General features: G+C 31.1%; 2 protein-coding genes across 4 annotated transcripts in view; both read left to right on the top strand.

Annotated features, from left to right (window-relative positions):
* Positions 1 to 26,583, top strand: part of LOC129907187 (protein stand still) — a 123,201-nt gene that overhangs the window by 51,348 nt on the left and 45,270 nt on the right. The window lies entirely within an intron of this gene.
* LOC129907170 (neogenin) overlaps positions 1 to 26,583 on the top strand; it is a 409,252-nt gene that overhangs the window by 366,962 nt on the left and 15,707 nt on the right. For 2 of the 3 annotated variants that reach the window (XM_055983258.1, XM_055983257.1), the window contains exons 2-5: positions 16,850 to 17,027; positions 17,096 to 17,680; positions 17,744 to 18,162; positions 23,884 to 24,589. In XM_055983258.1, coding sequence (XP_055839233.1) covers positions 16,850 to 17,027; positions 17,096 to 17,680; positions 17,744 to 18,162; positions 23,884 to 24,589 — 1,888 coding nt within the window. The remainder of the gene's footprint in view (positions 1 to 16,849; positions 17,028 to 17,095; positions 17,681 to 17,743; positions 18,163 to 23,883; positions 24,590 to 26,583) is intronic. The other variant, XM_055983259.1, reaches the window with a different exon arrangement.

Raw genomic sequence — 26,583 nt, 5'->3', positions numbered from 1 at the left:
TGAAATTAACATTTATTGAAGAAGCCACTTGTGAGCAAAATTAATTTTTTTTTTTATATATAAACAAAAATATACTTTTCGTAAGGTTTTTGGTGTGCTGATCTCGAATCCGAACTCAGAAAAATTCTATCATATCACGTTTTTGAAATATTCCCGTTAGAAAATCTGAAATGTCGTTTTTTAACAGTTTTTGAGGTTATGTTCTTGAACGTGGTGATTTATTTTAAATAAATTTGTGACAGTTTCTAAAAGAACTAAATGTTTTCTTTTAAAGCCCGTTTAAATCTTTTCAATATCTTTTTTCTACCTTGAGAAATCTTAAGTTGAAGTCAACTTGTTTTGTTTATATTCTCTATACAAAAAAATCGTATGTTTATTTGCGTTTCATAGCAAATCTCGAATAGTTTTTTGTCAATCGCTTTCAAATTTTGAAATAACGTTTTATTTGCATTTTCGTAAATTCTTATATCGGCGAGGTTGGTAAATACGCTATAATACACAGTAGAGCGTGGCCGGGTCAAGTAATTATATTAAAAATCTAGTATGCAGAAAAATATAATTTTTTTCTTGTTGAAAACAATATTTAAAATATTTTTAATTACATAAACAGCTTTTTGTTACTTGTGTATGGCTAAAAATTATTAAAAACATCGATTTTTTCATTTTTGTGATCCCCTTGAAGATGTTTCTCAAAAAATTAATTATTTTGAGTACTTGACTCGTAGCACATAAATGTGAATATCTCTGGTAATCGCAAACAGAAGCAGACCAAACTTTGCCAATATTAAGTATAAGCCTATGGCAAAATAATATAAAAAAATTATCGATATGATTTAATAAGTATTTTTTTAAATTAAGTTTAAAAATTAATTTTTTTTTTTTTTGGCCATTTATCAAAGAAATTTTAATAACTCATATATAATTTTATAAATTTAATTTTTTTTTGTTATACGTTTTACAACAACACTCAAATAAACAAAATAACATTAACAAAATTTTTCAAACAATTACCAAACGTGAAATATATACTCTCAAAGATTCCCATAAATTCCTCAAAATATTTTCGATTTCCGAGGTACTCATGTTTCGGAGCTTATTTTGAATACATAACCTGGGTTATTTTGTAAGATAAATATGTTTTCATATGAGTTGACACTTCTAAATTATATTTTAATAGCAAAAATATTAATTTTTAACAAAAAAAAAAGTGATTTATCATAAGGGGACGACACACTGTGCGCCGGGCAGGCGCGCGCCGCCACCGGCCGTCTGTCTGTGCCCTGCTGCCGTCGATGATTTAAAAAAAAAAATATAATTTTCGAATTCATCTATCAAAGTGCGTTCCTGCATAAAACCAAGGAAGACCTCATACAGACATGACAACCATCAGAAAAAAAAGTTTCATGCAACAGTTTTCATATCCACATCCAATATCGACAAGTTGGAGGGATATTCCAGAATTCCAAGTAAAGATATGCAGATTTATATTTTGTGGCCAACATTTTGCTGCAACGTGCGGAAGAATGAAAGAGTGAGGGCTTAAGCTTTTTTAGCCTTTAGATAGATCATGTATGGTCGAGTGCACGCATCCATCCTTTCGATATTATTTAAATTTCGATGATGCAACGTATATGAAATCGTTTTGTGGCGCGTGGTGAATTTTTATATGCGGAATACCCGAATTAATTTGGTTCACTGGTGTCCGATGTGTGCGTTGGGTTCGTCGGTCGGCTTAAGGATTTGCTTTTGCAGTGAAAAATAAAAGAGGGCGGTGGTGGAAGTGAAGTATGCAATTGATGCGTGCGTGTGGCCGACCGATACTTTATCCGATTCGGTTAATGACATTCCATCAAAAATTATTTATACGGACGGATATAATTCTTTACCAAGAACCCTAGCAGCTTATATGAATTTCCATGTATAGTACCTATATAAAATGTAAATAAAAAATTTGAAAGATTTTAATGGACAGCCATAGTCTTGTGCGGGATTAAATTAAAAATGAAGATCTTTATTAATGAAAACTGAGATATTTACTCAGAGGTTCGTACATTTTTAAAATATTTTAAATTAATATTTAAGGATTACGAATACATTTTTAAAAAATGCGTTAAATTTAATGAGCAAAATCAAAAATTGTGAGTACACTATGGTGTATACGTTATTTTTTTTTTTTTTTAAATAAAAATTCCCTATTCACTGTGGTTTATCATCTATTTTTTTTTTTTTTTGTATTTTACAAATTAAAATTAATTGAAAATATGACAAATTACAGTAGCCACCACCTGGGTGATTGCAAATCACAGTGATTAAGCATTTTGTGTGTGCCACCAAAACACATTGTTTAGTTGAAAATCCCTCTGGTGCATTTGGCTGCACCAACAAGCAATAACCTCTAACGCCCATATTTTTTTTTGACCACCAACGCAACACTGACGAACGAGCCACTGACTGGACAGACGAACATGTCAAATAATTTGATTTGGACATTCGATTTGGCATTGAATTTAGAGGAGGGAAACATGAATTATTGTGAATTTTTTTTTTATTTGCCAGTTAGTCTACACAGTCTGCGTTGAAAGAGAAATAAATTGCATTCAAGTGCAAACCGATGTGTCAGTTTAACGATATGAAAAGGTTCTTTGTTCTTGTGCCACTGTTAGATTTTGTTGAGAGGTACAAAATATACGTTTGGATGCATGAGAGAGAGCTGTTGCATGCTTATTCAATGGAATGTAATTTGCATTTAATGTTTTTTTTTCTACTTTGTTTTGTGTGGAAAATAAAAATTTATACAATTTGTTTGGTTGTTTATGAGGAATTATTTCTGATGTCTCGATGGCATAACAATAAATTCAATATTCATTCTAAATTTTATGGGGATATTTTTTTCAAGGTGGAAACTTTTATATAGACGTCGTCAGTCAAGGTGTGAAATTTAAATTTTTCTTTTAGAACATAAATGAGACAAATTGTGGATTTATGGTTGAAATGCAAAAGAATTGAAGTTTTTTGCTGGAATGTAGACAGAGTGTAGCCTTGGAGAAAGAGAGTGTTCAATGCAAAGAAAATTGAGTTTTGATAAAGAAATTAACTAAAAATAAAGATCGTGTTGATTTTTTATTTGTATATAAAACTATAGGAGTTGTTAATAATTTTTTTTTTGTTATTACTTTTTTACTGCTTTTATCATGAAATTCATTTATAGTTTTTTGTATCTTTAATTAAAAGGTAAATACATTTTCTTTTCAAAAAAGCCGTTAAAAGCATTCTTGAAATTTCCTTAAAATTAAATCAAATGAATGACTGAAGTTATTAAAGTTGTTAAAATGTTCACTAAAACTAATGTGCAATAGTTGAAACTACATATACATATCGCTGGCTGATAATTATAGGGTTGTATGTCAACTCACCTTAGTTTTGAGAAAATCGATGTCATAGATTTTTTTAAGACTAGTTTTTGTATAAAATAGTTAAATAGCAGTAAATTATTGATGTAATCTTATAAAGGACCCTAAAAAAGTCATAAAACCATGAAAAAAAAACATTAATTTCACCACAAAAAAGAATTATATAAGCATTTTTAAAAAAATGACATAGAACCTTTTTATGAAAAAGTTTGTTAAAAATTATGAAAAAAGGTTCTATGTTGAACATAGGACCTTATAGTTATAAAGAGCTTACATGTAAAAAATGTATTTTATATGGAAAAAAATTTACTTTCATCGTGAAATAGGCTTTGATTTTATTTTAATTTTATTTTATTTAAGTTTCGTACTAAACATTGAAAGGACTTGTCAAATTCTATTTTAAATAAGGACATGCTTAAAACAATTAGAATTTGTATTAAATTAAGAGAATTTTTCCATGCTTTTTGCCATAAAGACCGTCGTCTTAAAAACAACCATCTACGGTGCAAAATGTATGAAAAAAATTTAAAGTTTGTTTAATCTTTTTTAGAGGAGTGCCTTATTTATCTCCATTTATAACGTAAGTAAATTTTCTTCAAGTTAAAGTTAAGTTGTTTTAAGTTACGAAAACTAAGTGTTTCTTTAACATTTGGTTTATTAATACGGACTTTAGGAAATTCCCAACTTCGATTATGAAAATAAAGTTTTCAAAAAATCACTTCCAATTCTAAATTAAGATGTAAGAATATCGAATGAAATATTGCAAAAGAATATCTAGGTTAGGACCCGAATGAAATATTGTAAAAGTTTAGGTTGAATAGTACCTACATATTTGGGTTTGAAGAGTACAGAATTAGATAAAAAAAATCTTTGTCGTTTAGAAAAAGCTCTCTGGTGAAATCGGCTAACTTGATTATGGAGCAAAATCGTTGTTTTTTTAGTATCAACTATCGACTATCAAGTTAGCAAATTCCACCCCTATTGTTAATTTATTTTTATTTAAAAAGTTCTATGTAACCTAAATCAATGTGTTTAAAAAAAATCAGTAAAAGGGTTCTATGTTGCAATTTGAAATAACATGGAGCCTTATTATATTAATAATTTTGTGTGAAACCATGGAAGTTGTATGAGTTTTTTATCAGTATCTTCACCATTAATTTCCATTTAATTTCTGAGAGCCGTTGAAATTACGAAAATTTTGGTGTATAAAACTCATATTTTTTATTTATTATGAAATACAACCTTATAATTCTCAGCCAGCGATACGTAAGTCAGTGTTGTGATTTTGTGGGAAATTTTTTTATGCATTTTTGTTCGTTAAAAATTTCTCGAATTTTAAAGCTCAATCTTTAAAAATTCCTTAAGGCTGGCTGGATGATATTTCAAACTTACAAAAATATATCTTAAATTTTAATCGAAAACTACTGTCGAAGCGATTTTTTTTTTTAATCATTTGAGATTGGGTTCCAACACTTTTTAAGAATCTAATTATTGTAAGATGAAACTTTTTCCCAGTATTTTAATACCAAAATGAAGGCTTAATGTAAATTGAAATTTTTCATTGTCTTCGTTTTCCATAGCAATGATTGACGAAAGCAAGCTTGATTTTAATGCAACTTTATTATTCTTATTCCAATTTGATCCATTAGTTGTATAAAAATTTTGATGTTTGGTGGCAAAAACAACATAGTGCATAGGTTTTCACTCTCAGCCTTGAACTCTTCTTCTGCTCCATGACAGGGATCATTATCGATTAATCAGAGGTTAATGATTTGACACCTTGCAATTTTTCTTAACTTTAGGAATAAAACTGTTGAAGAACCACTACAGGCATTTCAAAGTTTTGAAACTATGTGGCATTACATCCCAAAAGCAATGTTACGCTTTGTTTTAGAATTTTTCCATCGATAGCTTTTTTTTCAGCAAAAAAAAAAAGTTTTTTGGCAACACATTCCAAAACAATGCAGTTTTATCAATGTTATAAATCTGCTGAGTTGTATGTAGCAGCAATACAATTTAAGCTTGCAAAGCCTTTTTAAGTAGTTCTATTCGCCCCAGTTCCGCTGCTAGTTTTTCTTCATTTATGGTTAGTATAAACGTATACCAAACCTTCTCTTCCATTTCTGGAACTACTCAGTACTAGCATTAAATGAGCCTCCATAAATGCTCCTTTTCTCGTAAAAAAAATGCCAGTTTAAAGGAACCTTATTTTTGTTTAATTGGCTTTTTTTACGCTGGCCAAGAAACCACTTGTGCACATCTAACCTAGTCCAGAAAACGTTTTAACAATTATTCTTCTAGTTATATTTTTGTTAATTCTCCTTAATGTTCCAAATTTTCACACAATTTCTTGAATACGCACTATTTCAAATGAAATTAATTTATTCGCCTATGAAGAAAAAAGCCTTAGAAGGAAATATTACCGATTGAGATTCCCCTTTTCAAAAACTGTACAAACTTCTTGGTAAAATTTAAAGAAATAATATAAGAGACACTAACCATTGATCCCACTTCAGACTCATCTTACAATCTTTTTTAATCAATCTTTTTTTTATAGAAAGCTTACTAAATAAATAAATCCTTAATTGACAACATAGCTGAAATTCTTCTCTAAAATGGTAAAAAAAAACTAATTAAAAATCGATATTCAATACTCCTCAATATTCATCCGCTTATAGCTCTACCTTCAAAAACTATTTATTTATACATTTTTATTAGTAAACCCTTTCCAACCTGTAAGTCCCATTCGAAAACAAAATCACCACCCAATTGAGGAAGTCCTCCTTTCATCTTAAGGAAATCCCATATACAAATCTCTCAGAATTTCCCTCACTCACATTAAAAAAAATACCACTCCAAAACCCATATGTTTCAAGTCAAACAATTTATTTATAATTCATGTTGTCACATTCCATTTTGATGCCGTAATTTTTGTTTTTTTTTTTTTTTGTTTGTATAAAAAACAAACAAAAATACACAGAAAGAAAAAAAAAAAGCTTCTGGCCATAATTATTCCATTTTAAAATGAATAACTCATGAAAACCGTAATGAGGCCTTAAATTGAAACGAATGTGTAATTTATCCCTTGAAACCTTTTCATTTTTATTATACGAGTGAATCAACAACAACAAAAAACATATTCAACCAAGAAACAACAATCTGTGTTTCTGATGACATTATATTTTTTTTTTCTTATGTTTTCTCTGATTTTTTTTTTAATTTTTTATCCTCATCTTATTTCTTCTTCTATTTTATTTAACATTTCCTATTAAAAAGGTTGTGTTTTCATTCTCCTTGTTTCTTATTATATTTTCCATCAATCCCAAAGGGCATTGCAATAAATAAATAATTTTTCTTCTACGACGAGGTCCTTTATCCTTACGCACAAAAAAAAAAGCAAAAAAATACACACAAACACATAGAAAATGTGGTAATTGCATTGCAAATTCTTCCTCATACAAATACACTTCTTATCCAATATTATCAGAAGCTGTAGAGCGGTGGTGCCAGCCTTTGGGCAACATCAAATATTCATTGTTCTCTCCTTAACCTTCCTGTGACTTTTGTTGTTGTTGTTCTTGTTGTTGAATATGCAAACAACGGCTTTTCAATTCTTCCCCATAGATGGCGCGACATCAGCAGGGGTTGAATGTCATCCCCATCACCTTATAGCAGAAGCGCAACCAAAACCACAATCCACCATCAGACCAGACCACCACCCATCAAAAGGAAAACAAGTCTATAAATCAGCCCCAAGTATTACAGATATTTTAACGAGATGTAGACATGCTCTTAATAAACGCCATCTACTGGTTTAATTAGCCTTCGGAGACAAGTAGCGTCATCAGCTCTCCTGTTCTCTATCCGCACCAAAGTCCTCATACTTCCTGATCTTCTTTTTACTTTAGCTAGGGTTTTGGTTCGGTTCGGTTTGGTTTTGGATTATAGATCTGGTGGTGGTTTAGAAGGTTTAGGTTGTCGTGCCAACACACAAAAGTCTCCACCTCATTTGTTTTGGCCTGTTCCACCTGGAGACATAGCTGGCATTCCATTCCTTTCCATCCAATTCCAGTAGAGAGGTAGCAAATATAGTCAACGAAAGGCGGATAAAAGGAGCAAAGATTAATGACCCCCAAGTTGGCTGCCAGGCGGCGCTATTATCTATGTACATCTCTCTTTTCTGTTTCGAGTTTACTATGACGACGATGACTATGACGATATATGTATATTTAAGTGCATCATGTCGTCATATAGTCATCGTAGTCAGTCGTAGTATAGTTGAGCCTTTTTTGTGCTTGAAGCTTGAAAACTTGAAGAAGAACGGGAGAGAATAATTTGCTTCCCTCGTCCTTCTGAATAACCATCAAAAGCACAAGTGCACACAAACTCACACGTTACATTCGGATTTAATACTTTTTTTTTGTAACTTTTCAATTTTTTTTTATAGGAAAGAGGCACGACAGTTTGTGTTTTTTTTTTGTAGAGAGAAAAGAGCTTCTGTTTTGCCTCTAAGGGCATAAGAAGTATTTATATTTATAAATGGGTATTTTGGCGCAACTGTGCCACAAACTTAATTCTATATAATGGAGGATATTTGGTGCTGTGGCGGAGCCGGTAAATGTGTGGTAGGAATACAAAAAAGAAGAAAATTCCGCGAAACGAATACTCTGGAGTTACTCAAGTTTACTCTCTCAAACAATAATTGAGTAGGGTTTGGTGTTAATTTTTACTGCAATGCAAAGTCTTTCAATATAGGGTATGTTTTCCTTAGAATTCACACTTAGCTATGACAATGCATACCTATTAAATTCACAGGAGTTAAAGAGTTATTCCACTCTTGATTTATGTTTTAAGAGTTTTGAATACTTTGATCAAAAAAAAAACTTAAAATTTATATATTAGGTACCTATCTTTTAAATAAAAGTTGTTTGAAAAAATTTTATTTACAGAATTTGTTTTTACCATTTAACTCTTGGTAGTGTTTAATTTTTCCAAAGAATTTTGTGCACACTTATCAATTTCATTAGAAAAGAATATGCAAAAAGCGATTTTGGTTCTAAAAAAATGTCTACAAAGCTTGCTTATATGCTATTATTTCTTATTGGTGAAAAAAAAACTGGTCGCTAATTTCTTCCAATTGTGTAAAGCAATGTATTAGTTGCCTTGAAAAATTCCTTTCGAAGAAAATAGCCTAAATGTATAAATTAATTAATTAAACATTTTGTTTGTTTGTTGTGTACTTGTTTTTCATAATTGTTTTTCAAGTGAGGCATAATTTTGACTGAATGTATTCAGATCAGAAATTACTTTTCGTCCAATCATCGCCGAACGTAGCTTCCAGTGATACCCAGAAGGAGTTGGGAAACTTCGGACGTCATACTGGTTTGCCTACAAGCTCGGATTGATACTTTTGGCTAAGTATGCGTGAAAAGTCTCAAAACAATGCGTGAAAACACTGTGGTAACACTATTGCACATTTCAAAATTTTCATCGCGATTTAAAAAAAAATAAATCTTGCTAATCCGTAGCATGCCAAGAACGAGCAGTAGTAATGGAGAAGTTACCAAGAAATCTTGAAACAAAATTTTTTGTGTTTCGTTGAACGGTGAAGAACAATTTTGACTTTTGTTGAATGAAAATTAAATAAAAAGTATACGTAAAGTAGCTTCCCGAAACATATTAAGATTTATTGTTGGTTTCGTCCGAAATAGTTAAAAAAAAAAGAGTGTGTGTACACATGTACACGCGACTGAAGTTATACTTCTCATTCAGTATATGTAAATGAATTTCATTTGTAATTTTTAATTTCTATTATTAAGTAATTAATCCACACTTAGTTTTTTTACATTTTTATCAAGTGAACAATAAATTAATTCTTTCATCTTCCTTGCGTCCATGTAGTTTTCAATTTATTCTGTGAAATTTACTCATGTTGTGCGGTTCAGAACGTACGGTATATGGTTAACGAAAGTAAATGAATTGCGCATAAAATGTGCGATGTGGTAATTTTATGAGAATTGTGTTTGCTTCAGCACTAGTAGTAGCAATATGGAACTTGCAGGGTTGCTACAAAGCTCAAAAGCTAGCTGAGCTCAGCTCACAGCTCAGCTCAAATTTTGAGCTAGCTCACTTTTGAGCTATGTACCTATGAGCTGAGCTGATGGTTGAGCTGAGCTGTTGGGTGAGCTGAGCTGTCAGTGAGCTGAGCTGAGCTGTTGGGTGAGCTAAGGTAAAGTGAGCTGAGCTGAGCTGTGATGGGTGAGAGGATACATTGATTTTTATTTGGAAAGTATAATGAAATATGAAGATATTTTAAACTTTTATAAAACACCATAGCTTAAGATGATTGGTTCTAGTTATAAATGGAATTATTTTAGCACATGGATATTTTTATAAATAAAACAGATAATTTTTCGTGATCTTTTTTCTTGGTTTTTTTAATAGTAAATATATTTCTACTTTTTTTAGTAAAATATTTCTTTTTTTATCATAAAAACACATTCCGGTACAATCCGGTTTTTGTACTTTTTTTTCAAAATTCCGAGAAAATCGCGTTTGAAAGTTGGGGTAAATTTTTTTTTCGAAAAATCCCCGAATCTTTGAACAGTCCTGGAAGCTAAACCGCTTGAGAGCAATTTTTAGGAGTGATGCCAAACGATAGGTTGTGTCATGGGCCTACGCTTTGCACATTATCAGATTTTTAAAAAATCGCCTTCCATGTTAAACCGCCACATCATGCCTTTTTTTTAAGAATCGTGTTTATTTTTTTTTTACTTTTAAGTTCTCCCGGTTTGAGAACGCGTGGACCTACAGGGATGTTAGTTGTACCCAAATGTAGGTTAAAGTCCCCGCTACCTTTTGGCATCAAAAATTTTATTTTCATTTTCTTCAAAATTCCGCGATAAAGCCGTTGGAAGTTGGGGGCGCGAAAAAGCTTCTGGGAGCTGAACGCTTTGACCTAGAGACATGGGAGTGGTTCCATATGATAGCTTATATTCTTAGCTACTCGATAGTGGTATAATCCGGTTTTTCGAGTTTTATCAAAATTCCGAGAAAATCGCGTTTGAAAGTTGGGGTAAATTTTTTTTTCGAAAAATCCCCCAATCTTTGAACGCTCCTGGAAGCTAAACCACTGAGAGCAATTTTTGGGAGTGATGCCAAATGATAGCTTGTGTCATGGGCCTACGCTTTGCACATTGTCAGATTTTTAAAAAATCGCCTTCCATGTTAACCCGCCACATCATGCCTATTTTTTCAGAATCGTGCCTATTTTTTTTTACTTTTAAGTTCTCCCGGTTTGAAAACGCGTGCACCTACAGGGATGGGAGTTGTACCCAAATGTAGGTTAGAGTCCCCGCTAACTTTTTTTCTCATTTTCTTCAAAATTCCGAGATATAGGCGGTGGAAGTTGGGGGCGCTCACTTTCAGCTCAGCTCACTTTCAGCTCAGCTCACTTTCAGCTCAGCTCAAACGAGCTGAGCTATGGTACCTAGCTCAAAAGTGAGTTAGCTCAAATTTCAGGTGAGCTGTGATTTGAGCTGAAATGTGAGCTTTTTGCAACCCTGGCAACTTGACACATGGAAATTACCACATGCAACTTGTCACATGCAACTTGCCACAAGCAACTTGCCACACGCAACTTGCCACATGCAGCTTGCCACATGCAACTTGCCACATGAAACATGTAACTTGCAACGTGTTGTGTGTTTTATGTTTGCCGTACCGCAGCGTACTCCATTTTTAAATACTAAAGTACTGCCTACTCTAAAGGTGAAACGACCCAGGGTGATCGCGTCATAATCCCTTTGACATTCTTGTCAAAAAGTAAATTTTCATACCCACCCTCCCATAAGAAGTATAACTTCAAAAAAACGTTTTTTTTTTGCATTTCCTACTTCAAAACGGGAGTTGATTTATTTGTTCTGACTTCGGATTCCAGTTGCACACAGAAAACCTTCAGAAAAGTATAGTTTAGTCTCGGCAGCATAACGCTTGTAAAATATTTATTTTTTTGTTTATGTCAAATTCCGGAAAAATACAGAAGATATTTTGAAAATATCGTTAGTGTACACCCAGAGAAAAAACGCATAGTAATTTTTAATCCGTTCTACATTGAATCAATGGTGAAAAATATATTCATTAATTTTCTAAAAATCATCCTATGCTTAAGTTACAGTTTGTCACATCAATTTTTATAAGTGAGATGGCACAGTGGTAAAGCACAAGCTTGTCAACCCAGGTATAGCTGGTTCGATCCCCAGCGGATGCCAGTTTTACTTTTTTTTATTTTTTTTTTAATGTGTGAATAACTTAGATTTAAAGTGTGCTACTTTGATTCAATCATTTTCCACTTTAGGCTAAAAATGTAGTGATTTTCCATTGATTCAAAGTGGTTTCGATTGATTTTACGTTGTTTTTTGGCTCAGTGTAATAATTCCTTTTTTTTTGGCCTAACTTTAAACAGTTTATTTTCTCCTGATAACAAATTAATAAATCATGTTGATCGAAGCTTTACCCCTTCCATTCCTACAAAAGGTTTTCATACCAAAGGTATTATGAACCCTGTTCTTCCAGACGTACATACATAGGGGTTATTTGACCCAAAAACGTGATCAAAATTATCTGTTAGTATTTTTAAAATAAAAAAGGTTCTTAAAAAGTGTAATTAATAAATACAAAAATTTCTTATCATATTTTACAACTTTTACAAATTGTATTAACCAATAAAATATTTCAATATAATAAAAAGTTACACATACGCCACAAAAAAAAAATGGCGGACGTTAGCGGAACTTTTTATTTCCTTACCTAATACGAAAAAATACTGCGAAAATGATATAGTATTAAATTTTTAGGTACCAAGGGCTACTATATTATTTTAGTAGTAGTATTTTTCAGCTTTCGTGAAAACACACTTTGAACTCTAACCTCAAATGATCAAAATTAAAATATATGTAAAAGCTAAAAAAATCCTTCATCTACAATTTTTCTCTCTAAATACTAGGCCTAAAAAAATAAAACTCCAAATAATGTGTTAATTTCAGTTTTTCAATAACTACAGTTACAATTTTGCAGTTTGTGCGGTCTTAAAATGTCATCATTGGAATAGGCTATTTGAATAAGCAAGAAATTGACGTCATTCGTTTGTCATTCAATTAATATTTACCTCTTAATTAACTTGCGAAAAAATCATGCGTTTATTTTTGAAGCTATCCAAATTCTTACTTAAATAGAACAATAGAATAATATGCTTAAATGAACAGTACCTAAAGCATAGGAATTTAATTTTCGAGATTTTGTTCCTTTATTTCTCCAAACATATATAAACAACCCTCTGAGCACCTAAAACGAAAAAAAAAAAAAAAAACAAAATCATATCCAATTGAATTGAATTCAAAACCAAGTTTTGAAAAAAAAAAAAAAAGTTCAAGGAATAAAAAATATAAACAACAAAAAAGTTGTACTGTGTAAATTAAAGAGCTGGCTCATTGCATTCACAATATAATTTGTTAAGTACCTTGAATGCACTCGAAAGAGCGCATTAACGCATTCACCCACGATCATAATAACTACACTCTTGATGGTTACATAAAAGTAAAGTTCATTACCCTATTTTTTTTTTTTTTTGCCTTCTCCCGTTGTTATACTTTTTCTGTATGTTTTCAGCTTAAATATATATTTTTTTTTATTTTTCATTTTGCAACTTTTTTTTTTGTGTTTTTTTGTTTTAATCAATGAAAAATAGTTTTCCACTTAATAAACTTCACAGCCGGTTCTCTCGCTGTTGCACACGGCCATTTGCACCTTAAAGCACCGGAAAGAACAAAAGATCAAGAGTGAGTTACAAACTGTGAAGGTTGGGATTATGGCGGATTGTATGGGTTATAAGCGGGGGTGGTAGAAAACAAGAGAGATGACGATGGATGTTTGGGGGTAGCAGAACTTACTACAACCATCCTCATCCATGTGCTAACTTTGAAAAGGAAATGCATTCAAACACACACACATACAAGGTCTCTCTCTCTAGAGGGATGCAAGAGTTTCATTCATCCCCAGAGTGAGTGTTGCCGCACACGAAAATACTCATACCCCTAGACCGGGACCCCGGCACATACAAACTACCTATATACTATGACTATACTAGGACGGCATTGTTTTCTGTGAAGTTGCTCAGACGTGAAAATGCCCATTTAATTGCTGCGTTAAGTAATTACAGGGTGCATATTATTCGGGTCCAGCCTTCCGTCGAGAACGTTTGCTGCAAGGTTGATTTAATGAGGGGATTTGCATATTGAATATGTCTACCTTGCTTGCGGCAAGTAACGATGTGTTGTTGTTGGTATAGAGTTTCTATACATATTATAACTCTTTATACCGAGAGAGAGAGAGAGAGTAATTTAAGGGTGAGTTATTTGGGTGGGTTATTATGAAAGCTTAAAGCGGAAGGCTCTTTGTGTTTTGATGTTCGTTGGAGGAAAGATATATGCGGTGAATATGTTTTTATTTTATTTTTTTTCTGCTTCAATTGGTTGTAATTTTTTAATGGTTGAGTGATTTGTTATTCTTTTTTTTTTGTATTTTGTTTTTTTGTTAAAATAATACGAGATTGTTGTCGGAATAAGCAACGAGGATTAAATAGGTTGATAAGTAGAGATCCTTGTTTGATATATTTAGTTTGTAAATGAGGCTTAGAGAAAATCCTTTAATTGTTGTCTTGCGATGAGTCATATGCGTGGTTTCTTAACTTTAGTCAAGATTGAAAGGGGTTGCCGCTGGTTCTTTATATTGGAAAAATGTTAATTAGATTTTTTGTTTAGCTTAATGTTGGAATTAGTATTAACTGGTTTAAAGCATAGATAAGTACGTGGTTTATTTCAATGTTTTTATGCAAACCAAATTTTGAGAAGGAAAACATCGAATTGAGCTATGAATTTGTTTCAGCTGTATTTCATTTACATTAATATTTAAAACAAAAACTTTATTAAATATTTCTCTATTGTGAAAATAATATTTTAAAACTAAAAAATGTATATTTTTGCATAAAAAGTTGAGATAACATTTTTCCATGACATTACGATACCTAATAGACAATGCCAAAAAAAGTGGGTCCCGGAAGTCCGTCTGTCTGTCCGTCTGTCTGTCTGTCTGTAAACGAAGCTACAGCCTAAACGGATGGACCGATTGATGTCAAACTTGGTATGTAGCGTTATTTGGTGGCTCTCCAGAGGGGTTTTTGGAAATAATTTTTTTGGACTAAAAATAACGGTACTTGTCATATAACGATTTTAGTAAAATTGAAATATCTCGAAAACGGCTCCAACGATTTTGTTAAAAAATTCAAATGTACATAAGTTTTAAATGAAGGGTTATCTTTCAATAAAAAAATTTTATTTTGAAAATCATTATTAACTGTACCTGCCATAGAACCGTTTTTTTTTTTTAATCCGATTTATTCTGAAACTACTTATTCGATTTCAACGAAACTTTTTTTGAAAAAGCTTTTGTATAATTTTAATATAAGCCAAAAATAAAATTTTGAAAAAAATAATTTTTAGATTTTTAAAAAAAATTTGAAAATTTTTTTTTGAAAAATTAAATTTTCGAAAACGTAGCATTGGATTTTTATGAAATTTTGTTTTAAGATGTTGATCAGTGATTTCTACAAAATGGCATACAAATTTTTTTTTTTAACTTTTTTTCAAAAAAATTATTTGTAAAAAATTAGTTTTTTAAAAAACGGCTCTAACGATTTTGAAATTTTTTTTTCAAAGAAAACTGCATACTTGTTTTGGAGGGCAATTTGATTTCAGATTTTGTTTTATTCTTTTAAAAAAACGAATTTTATGTTTTTTTTTTATTTTTTTTTTTGTTTTTATATAGGTATCTACTTTCCCAAATTTCTATACAAAAAGTCTTAAAAATTTAAGCAGTTTGAACTCTAAGAGCAAGTTCGTGCGACCCAATCGGGCATTTTACTTTTTTCTAACTGGTATAAAATTGTTCAATTAATTTACCATAAACTAAATCGGTTTTGATGGTCTGTCATTACCACATATTTTGAATTTCTGTTAAGTTTTTATTTGGTACCTATAGAAAATTATCTGATTCATTTACCGCGAACATTTCATCATTCTCTTGATTTAAAAAGGTTTTGAAAGAATTTTGGTATATTGAGCTCAAAAATTGATCGATTCTCTTCAAATTCGTTATGTGGTGCTGAATGGTATAAAAAAAAAAGTAACTATGAACTTAAACGCTCTTCAGATAATTCATTTTCTTCTATATTTCAAGCTGAGTTTCACTGTCTAAATTGGAAATGAAAATATATTTATCCTTTTTTTACATATCAATCCAACTGATATACCTAAAATTTTAAAACTCAACCTTTCATAAAAATGATAATATTATCACAACAAAATTGGTTTTTATTAGTCTCAATTTTTTAAATTGCATGAGAAGTACAACTGGTATAAACAAAAAGTGCACCAAATCAAATTTATTCTGATTTTTATAAATTGATTCTATACCTTTTAACCGCGTTAAATTGTGTTACGGTTAGAATTAGCGTGCATTCTAGCTGTAAATTCGACTGGTATAAATATCAATCAATTTATTTACTTTCGAACGAGATTTTGATATTTTGTGGCGGAAATCCCTTTTATTAATTTTATAGATAAATAATTGAAAAACTGCTTTTTTAAGGTTCTGTTAAAATATTATTAGTCGGGAATCCATAAATGGTATAAACAATATTACCGAAAATAATACCGAATTTGTTGGGAATGTTTTTAAAAATATTGATTAAATGTCTTCATACTGGTATAAAATTGTCTAATGAATATTTTTAGTTAAATAGTAAATTTAAAAAATTCTTCATTTGATTTGGTGATTGGTATAAACTCGCCTATAATTTATAAAACCTTCAAAGCTGTGTCTATCTCCTAAAAATGTTTTTATTTCATATTTTGTCATATTCGTCAACTGGTATAAACAATGAACCGATTTTTTACGTCTATAGTCCTTTGAAATAAACTTTAATTGTCATTGTAATTTATTTTTTATCAAAAGGAAAAAACAAAACCTTCTTTGTAACTGGTATAAACTCGTCTAATAAATATTTTTAAGTATTTTACCAGTTTTTTAAGGTTTTTTTTTTACATAACCACAAAAAAAATTTGTCAATTTGGACGAATTCGAGCTATCGACAGTAAATTTAAAAAAAATTACGATTGGTATAAAAATGAAAAACAGATTTTTTCCCTCAAAGAGTTTGTTTTTATTCGTAAAAAAAGCTTTCTGTTTTAAAAGAGAATAACTTTTTGTACATAATATAATTTCTTTTAATTTACTGTCTAGATATAAAATTGGTCTAATGCAAATACCATGAATTGTTTTAAAAAAAAAAACCATTAATTTTATTTTTTTGTTTCTTATTTCAGTCCTAGAATTCACATTGGAACCTCAAGATGTAGTTGTTCCCGAAGGTAATTCAGTTCTTTTGCAATGTTCTGGTCGAACACAACACGCTTCACATCAAAAAGCTGGCAAAACATCGCCAAATATTCGGTGGCGAGGTCCTGATGGTCAAGATCTCGGAATAGTCGGTGATACATTTAGGTTAGTCGAAAAACCTTCATCAACCTTTTTTCTTTCTTAATTTTTATTTTTTTTTTTTCTCTTGTTAGAACACAACTTAAAAACGGTTCATTGTACATAAGTTCAGTTGAACAGAACCGTGGTTTAACTGGTTCATATCAATGTCTTTTGAGTGTCGATGGAATTGGCACAATAGTTAGTCGATCGGCAATTGTATCCATTGCCCGTTTACCAGAAATCAATCAAGACTTTATGGAGTCATATCTCTTGCCAGGTCAAACAGCCTACTTCCGTTGTATTCTGGGCCACATTCAACCTGGTATTAAAAATGTCATTCAATGGTTGAAAGATGATGCCCCATTGACAATAGATAATTTAAGAATGGTCATACTACAAAATGGTGCTTTAGAAATTGACGAAGTAGGAAGTTTAGATAGAGGAACATATCAATGTAATGTGACATCGGGAGTAGTCTCGAGATTGAGTAGTAAAACAAATTTGAACATCAAGAAAATTACCGAAGGTGGAGAGAGTCAAGTTGCACCTTCGTTTCTAGTTGGACCATCACCAAAGACTGTCAAAGAAGGTGATACTGTGACACTTGATTGTGTGGCAAATGGAATGCCAAAACCACAAATAAGATGGTTGAGGAATGGTGAAGAACTGGATTTGAAGTAAGGATTCTTATAAAATTGACTGTTTTTTTGGAAAGTTTTTAATTTAAGTTTTTTTGACAGTGACTTGGATTCTCGTTTTTCAATCCTCGGAACTGGATCCTTGCAAATTTCGGCTGCCGAAGACATCGATTCAGGCAATTATCAATGTCGAGCGAGTAATACAGTCGACTCCTTAGACGCTCAAGCCACTTTGCAAGTTCAAGTTCCTCCGAAATTCATTCAAAGTCCCACCGATAAGTCGGCATTTGAAAAGGAAGAACTCGAATTGGAATGTGCAATTCGAGGCAAACCAAAACCAATGATACATTGGATGAAAAATGGCGACATAATAACTCCAAATGATTACATGCAACTTGTTGCTGGACATAATTTAAGAATCATGGGCTTGCTACAATCAGATGCTGGAATGTTTCAATGTGTTGGAACGAATCCAGCAGGAAGTGTTCAAGCTTCGGCTCGTTTAAAAATTATTCAACCAGGTAAGATAAAAAAAATTCTTTATTTTATATAATTTTTCTATGCAGATGGATTTATATAACGAAAATTATGTAAATGTAAAAAGCTAAATATATCTAATTGAATGTATAAAAGTTCGTAAAAACTATGTACTCCTGTGTAATCCATTGATGTTGAGAATCCCCACACACCCCAGCTAAAATATATAATATCTTTGCCTAATAATATTATAACATATCAAAAACATACCTACTTAGAATGGCCGAAAAAAATATTTATACAAAAACGATATAATGGCCTTTCAAAAATCCCAAAATATAATAAATATATATTTCCCCAATATTATTATAAATAATATCCTCTGTTGTTGCTTTTAAGTTATGTTTGCTATTTATTTGTATTTTATTTTGTTTATGTTTGTATATTTTTTTGTGCTTTGTTTTGATTTATTTTATATTTTTTACGATTTGTTTTTTTTTTTATATTTATTTGACACTTTTTTTTATTAAATACACGTTCAATGTTTGTTAATTTTGGCTTTAAATATGATAATGTACAGAAAAAAAATAATGTAAATCATTGTTGAGCACGTTCAATAAATTGTTGTAAGCTTAATAAAATGTTGTGTGAAAAAGCTTTGAATGCAAAGTATATTTTTTACGATCAGTTAAAAAAAATATTAACAGATAAAAATGTGTTGTAGGTACATGAACGTGACATTAAATTGTAGGTTGACTTTAAAATTTGGCATTCGTCATAAAACACTCATCTGAATAATCTATACCTCACGTGTCAAAAATGTTTACAAACTTTTATTTAAAGATATTTGTTTAGACTTCGATGAATTATTCATGAATACGAAGCGATTGTGAATTTTTTTATTCAATTTTCATTTTGACATAAAATGATCAAGTAAAAAAGTCATCTATGAAATTAGCTGTTCATGAGTTGAAAACAATTTCTACACACAAGCATGCAATTGTTTTCGAAATCTTCAGCTAAATGATCGGCTGGTAAATTTCGGAGCAACATTACTCTAATCTCTACCGTTCAATGAATCGAGAAGTTAGCGAAGTTTAGTAAACGACTTCAAAACCCTTTCAAACAATATCTTGTTTTAAGCAAAACTAAAGGTTAATTAACGTAAATGAATTGTTTATTTCCAAAACATGAATTTTTTTTCGAGAACAATTTTTTCGTCATTTAGTTTGTACACAAACAGCTCATGCTCTTCTGACATCAGTGTTTAATAGCTCCATAAAAATAAATACATACATATACGCCCATTTCTTACCAAAAGTTATAATAATTCATCAGTTCTAAAATTAAAAATGATAAAGTAAGGAATCAGGATTAGTTGAATTTAATATAAACGAAAGAGCTGACGTACGAACTTAATAAATTGTTGTCAACCCCAATTTATTTTGAATAATATTTTAAGTTTTACAAAATCAATATTTATACTAAATGACTATATATGCCTGTAAGATCAAAGATTTTAAATGATACTTTAATCCATTAGTAACAAACAATTTGCTTACTAAATCCTTCTATTTGGCGTTTAAATCATTCACAAAACAATCTGAAAACTTTATATGAATAATCCGTACACGCATACCTTAAAACTTTATTAGATTTTTAATTTTTCATTGTGCAGTGTAGGTATGTGGTTTTACAGTTTAAAGTTGTTGAAACGTAAATAGGTATGTATCGAATTTCAAGTGAGAAGTTCGTAAGTCACTCAACATTCTTATTTGTTACTCTTTTGTAGAAACAAAAGAGTTGAGGTACGAACCTAATTTTCGATAAATCTCCAGCAAATGTTGTTTTTATATAAACAGAACAAAATAGAAGAAAATAGGCCCCATTTGGTTTTATGAAAGTAGACGTAGACGTATTATTGTATAGGCGGTATAAATCTTTTGATCACTCTATTTTGTTTTGACCTGTAGTTCAAAATAAAGCGTTTCGCCCAGGCACAACATATTTTTATAAAAGTAATAAGAGTGTTAGTAAAAAAAATAGAAGACAAATTTTTTCTTGCTCCATTTCGAGAAAACATTCAGTTCAGTGTTAATTTTCCTTCTAACAGAACCGGCAGAGCTAGGGTTTTGTAGAACAAGGACCTATTCTTCGGAGTAAGACCACATTTGTCTTGAAATAATTTGAAAATTTTGAAATTTACTCCGAAATAGGTGAACTCATTTGTTTATTCCTCATTTCTACAGTTAACCTCTTCAAGGCTGTTCCTTGAAGAATGTGTTCGCAAGTATTACATGATACGGCTGGATCAATTTTTCCTAGTTCAGCCATCGCCATTAATAGCTCCTGACGATGCACGTATGTATGCTTCCATATGCGATTTTAAGGTCGATGAAAAGATATCACTATGTGACAAAAAATTACTTTAAAAAAAATACATTTCTCAGAGCCTAGTAATATTCGTAGGACTTGTTAAACGCTTTAAAATGACATACCTTACCTATTTTGTTTTTCAAAATACCCCAAATATCTTGATTTTTCGATTCATCAATTTAAACATTTTCAAAAATTTATAAAATGTTATTTTGATAAAAAAAAATGCTATACTTAAGCTCAAGAATTTCAAAAATATTTTTTTTGGTCTACATTTTTTCCACTTTGCATTTGTCTAAAATCGATTGTCTAATATTGGCCCTCCTAGGTGGGCCATTTTCAGGGGCGTACACTTACTTGGGGCAAGCGGGGCGGCGCACACTGGGGATTTTGCGGAAAAAAGTCCAAAATTTAAAGTTCCTCGGAGAATATTACAATAGTATTTCTAAATTTTAGAATAAAATCTGAATCAAAATCAGAAAGAATTACTAAAATCGGACTTGTAGTTTACTTTTTAGAGCTTTGTAAAGGGACAAGTTGTTGAAAGTATAAAAAACGAAGTGAAAATACCCTCAAATTAAAGCTGTGTAATTTTTTTAGCTTGAGCCGACTCATACATTTTTATTTTTCCGTAAAGAAGCCATCGTTTGTCTATTGTAAATCGAAGAAATTATTAATTTTAAAGATGTTAATTATTTTATATAATTATTTAAAGAAAAGAGAAAAAAATGGTTTGATTTTTTCATATTTTTGTATATATTATTTTAGCTACACTTGCCTACAGTTAGAGACTATTAAAAACTTTTTCCTTATGAAATTCCCTTTCGATGAAGGCCAAATTTGGGTGCCACCAGGTGCCACTGCGTTTTTTATTGGCAATTGAAAACTTCATTTGGTCGCAAAAATCATTTTCTTAAAAATTACTTAAAGTAACAAAAAAAAATATTAAAAATCAATGGTCAAAATTTAAAAAAAAAAAATAAAAAAAACATATCCAATACTATTTTTGACAAGGCTGGGGATTTGAATTCAATTTGAATGATAAAGAACACTGCCTTAATTAATTGCTTACCAAACACTGAAAACCATATGTTTATATGCCTTCTAGTTTTCGAGAAAATTGAAAAGTAAAAAATCTCCTTTTTGTCAGATTTTTGTTTTTTTGGCTGCAAGCTTGAAATTCTTATCCGAAAGACAAATAGAAAAAACAATAAAATTACATTTGATTTTTTGAACTTGGCTCCGAAAAATTAATTTTCGTTATATGTAACTGAAATGTATGTACATAATATATTGAAAACTATTCAAATTAAAAACGAGTGAAAAGGGATTATGCGTCTTATTATTATACATTTTATTAATAATGGGAATTTTAAGCATTTCATGCAAAGATCTAAGCAGAAATTGAAATTATTATTGAAAAATACAGATCATCTGACCCCTTCCTTTATTAAGAAGAATCAGAGTCATTTAATTGAGGAAAAAATGGCTCTCTTAAAAGAATAAACTTTTGAAAAATTTGTATAAAAAATGAAAAACGTGTTTTTAATAATTTTTAACTATAATTTGGGTTTTTTATTTTGCGTGGACGTGGACCTCGACAACAGTACCTACTATGAGTTATTCTTTTCCATTTAATGTATTTAAAATCGGTGAGGTGGTTCCAATAATACAAAAAAAATTTAAAAAAAAATGCTATAAGTACAAGTACCTAAATTGAGAATCGGAATTCTTTATTACTCTCACAAATTTTTTTAAAAGGGCGTTACAGTGGGCGGAAATGAATAATAATAATTTCTTACGACGAAAACTGTCATCCCTGAAAATTTCATCCAAATCTATTCAGTGGTTCAGTTTTTATTTAATTTTTTCCGCACTCCCATACAAATTTCCCCAGTGTGCGGCGCCCCGGGGCCCCCGACCGACCCCAGTCCCCCACTGGAGACAATACAGAGATGGAAACTGTTAGCATAAATTGAGTTACGAGTTTGAATTAAAATGTAAAATATTCATCAAATTTTCTGATGGTATGACAAATATTATTTAAGGATCCTCAAAAGTGGTTAAAAACAATCAAATAGAAAATTGAATATCAATTCCGGGGCCCCAACATAATTAAATCAGGGACCAAAATAAAAATATTATTTTATTGGTGGCATTCCGAATATTACTTCAGAACAGAGGCCCCAATACCTTTTAATTCTTGGCTCTAAAAAATTATATTATATTTTAGGGGCGTCTAAGCACTTAATTTTGAGGCCTCAAAAATAATATTTCAGGGGCCCCAAAAGAAATAAACTATGTGTGATGATGGAAAATCAAATGTGTACATATTACTTCAGAGCAGAGGCCCCAAGAACTATCAATTCTAAGCTAAAAAAATTATTTTAGGGGTCTAAATATTTAATTTTGGGTGCCCCTAGTACAAGTATTTACTACTTTTATGGTAGACATTTTAAGTAAGTATAGCAAAGTGCATTACGAACATATTAAAACATTAAAATAAACCTAAAAATAAATAAGTCATACAAAAAAAAATGTATGGCGTATACGTATTTTTTTTTTTGTATCTAAGGGGTCCCCAAATATCAAAGGGGCCCCAAAATTTAGTCTTGCCCCGGGGCCCCGGCGACTCAACGTACGCCACTGGCCATTTTGGACTTTTTTCCTATGAATTTTTGACCCTGCACCGTGATAAAACTATAACTTCAAGTCATACAAAAAAGTATGAATCAAATTGAATACATTCACTTTATAACCTTAAAGAATGAAGGTACATATATCAAAAAGTCTTAAAAAACTTTAATAAATTCAAAGCAATAAAAAATATTTTATTGTTTTGACGCCTGAAATGTTTTTCTTTATGTAAAAAAAAATTATTTTTTAATCAAAAAAGACTAGGTATTAAGAATTCAGAAGTATTCAGTAGGAGTTTCAGACAGAATCAACAGTTCAATTCTCTTGTCAAATAATATAGAATGACTATGTTAAAAAAGGTTTAAAGTGTAATCTTGTAAATTTTATGTCGATATCGTCCTGTGTGTATTTAATATTTTGTTCTGTACATAATTATAACTGTAATGCATAATAAATAATTTAAACAAAAATACATTAAAAAAGAAGCACTTAAAGTGTTAAAATAAATCATAAAATAAGTTTAAATTCACATAAATCTAAATGTATCTCGCTTAAAATCAATCCAATTTATAAAAACTCTATAATAATAACTTCTGCTGTACAGATATAATAAAAAATGCTTTTGTTGTTTGCACTATTTATTTCAATTAAGTTTATTATTTCAATTTTATTTTCATTTATATTATTTCTATTATTTTTTTTTCTTTTTTATCTCTATCCTCATTCATCATATCCATCTCCTCAAAAACCAGAGCAAAAATACAAAACGAAGAAACCCCAATCCCAGACAACGAAATCCTTACAAACCCTTAGTCCAAAACAACGTCGCAATAGAAATAACAGCAGCAACAATAACAACAACAGCAATGGCAATAATAATAATTCTGATGAAATTCAAGTACGAACAAAGTCTGTTGATAATACACGAATTCTATCGAAAAGCGCACTCGATAGCCTTTTATCCAAAGGCAAAGGCATTACTATACCAAGTGGTGTTGAAATCGCTCTAAACGACAACACCAACTACGACGACACTTACGATGATAACTCCGAATCGCCAGACGACGACGATGACGTCGACAAAGATTACGACGACGACGAAGAGATCACTGGCAACGAAGATATTATAAATGCCTTTAAACGTGGCGACGATCCCAATAAGATTCTCAACACATGGAAGACCAAACAGGATAACGAACGACGCCAGGAGGAGGCAGCTGCCTCCTCTTCGCAGAAAATTCGAAGAAAAAATCCCTTATCCTCATCCTCTTCACTACTTGATTTAGATGATGACGGCCAATTGACTGCAGCCGGAAACCATTTGCCAGGACCACCCCGTGATTTGGTCGCGCAAATAGTTAAACCCAGATTTGTGGCAATCAGCTGGATGGAACCGGTCAAGAATCCCGATGAGGTCATCTCCTATACAGTTTATTACAAGATGAACAACAGTGAAAGGTAAGTTGTATACTTCTATAGTCACTCTATAACACTTGTATAGTCCCTGTATAAGATTATACTGATATCCATTGCAAAAGCCTGAGTGTTGTAATGGAAATGAATAAATAAACAAAATGGATGCATCTCCAAGGAGAGAGTGGGAGTGAGTTGGGGGGGTGGAAACGTGAGCTGGATCCTTTTAAAAGGATTATATATATCTGTAGTATATGTTGTAGCGCCATGTAGCCATGAAAAGGGGTTAAGTATAGAGAATGGCTGCACGGAAATACACAAAAAAAAAAATGAACTCTGAAAACACATTTCTACAATTTCCCAGAGATTTCCAGCGGCGATTTCAATGCAAAGAGCAAACTCGAGAGCACACACAACATCAGATTGTGTGGTAATTCAAAAGAAAGCTTTTATATCCTGAGTGCATTTTTTAAGTCTTTTCGTTTCCTTTTCTATGCTGTTGGTTGGTTGGTGCATTTTGGTATACAAACGACTATGACTGTTAAAACGATATGACTATGACTAGGACCTAGGACGACGACGAAGAACAACTTCATTTGATTGCATGTTTACGTTTGCCATTATATGGAACAAAACCTTTTTCTATATAGATAGGAGAATCCGAGCCAGCCATGGAGAAAGGTAGGAGAGATAGTGTTTTTGTGTTATTATGATTGCATTCATGATAAATGGACAAAACTCTACCAGGCAAAACTTTTTTCTTCTTTATATTAAATGAATATTGTTTTTTTTTTTTTTTTTTTGTACTCCTTTTGGACTACTATAAAGCAAAAGTCTCTTGGCACCACAAGATTTCAAATATCTTCAAGAAGATTAATCCACTTGTTCTGCTTCTATATAAATGGACTGTTTCTATATAAGCTGTTCGAATTTATTGATCCTTAGAGATAAATAGAGAGAAAATGGAAGTAGTAGAAGAAGTTAGTTGCTCAAGAACTTCTTATAAGAGGTTAATTTTTTGATGAAGAAAGAGAAAAGGTACTTCAAAAGTCTTATAGTTGTTGTTGTTTTGTTGTATGCAGAGAGCTAGTAGTGATGTGCTTAGAAGGAAGAATTCATTTTCAAGATGAATTACATGCATCTGAGATGTTTTATTATATTCAAGTAGGTACTTCTTATATTATTTAAGAAGATCAAATTGGTACCAGATTATAAAGCCTTAGAAAACAAAAGGTATCGGAATTTTAATAACAATTTAAATAACTGGCAAATATTTAAAATCATAATATCATTGGAAAGTATTAGAAATTAATTACTTAGATAAATTTCTTAATGTAAATTTGTTAGAAATATCATTAAATCAATAATGTAGAAAGTTTAATGGTCTTTAACATTTTTCAACTAAACACAGAATTTTCAAATTTAAAATCAAAGTTCATCAAATTGGATGAAAATTCGGCGGTATCATAAAAACTATTAAGGTTTTCTTTGCATTTTTTTTGTTCCTCTAAGTCTAAAATATAAATTGGGGTATACCTTCTCACCGTGATTTTTTCTTATTTACCCCTTCATTTTTACTTGCGATATAGGTACTATATATAAAGTTATGCATTCGTACAAAAGAAAATTGAGATAACATTTTTCCATGACATTAAGATGGTAGAGAATGCCAAAAAAGTGGGTCCCGGAAGTCCGTCTGTCTGTCTGTAATCGAAGCTACAGCCTAAACGGATAGACCGATTGATGTCAAACTTGGTATGTAGCGTTATTTGGCAACTCTGCAGAGGGATTTTTGGAATTAATTTTTTTGGACCAAAAATAACGGCACTTGTCATATACCAATTTTAGTAAAATTGAAATATCTAGAAAACGGCTCCAACGATTTTGTTAAAAAGATTCAAATGTAAGTTTTAAGACAAGGTCTATCTTCTAATTAAAAAATTTTATTTTGACAATCATTATTATTAACGGTACCTGCCATATAACAGTTTTTTTTAATGCGATTTACTCCGAAACTACTTATTCGATTTCAACGAAAA

Source organism: Episyrphus balteatus, chromosome 1 (genome assembly GCF_945859705.1).
Source record: "Episyrphus balteatus chromosome 1, idEpiBalt1.1, whole genome shotgun sequence".
Lineage (NCBI taxonomy): Eukaryota > Metazoa > Arthropoda > Insecta > Diptera > Syrphidae > Episyrphus > Episyrphus balteatus.
The sequence above is the reverse complement of the archived record's forward strand: the minus strand, read 5'-3'. Positions and strand labels throughout refer to the sequence as shown.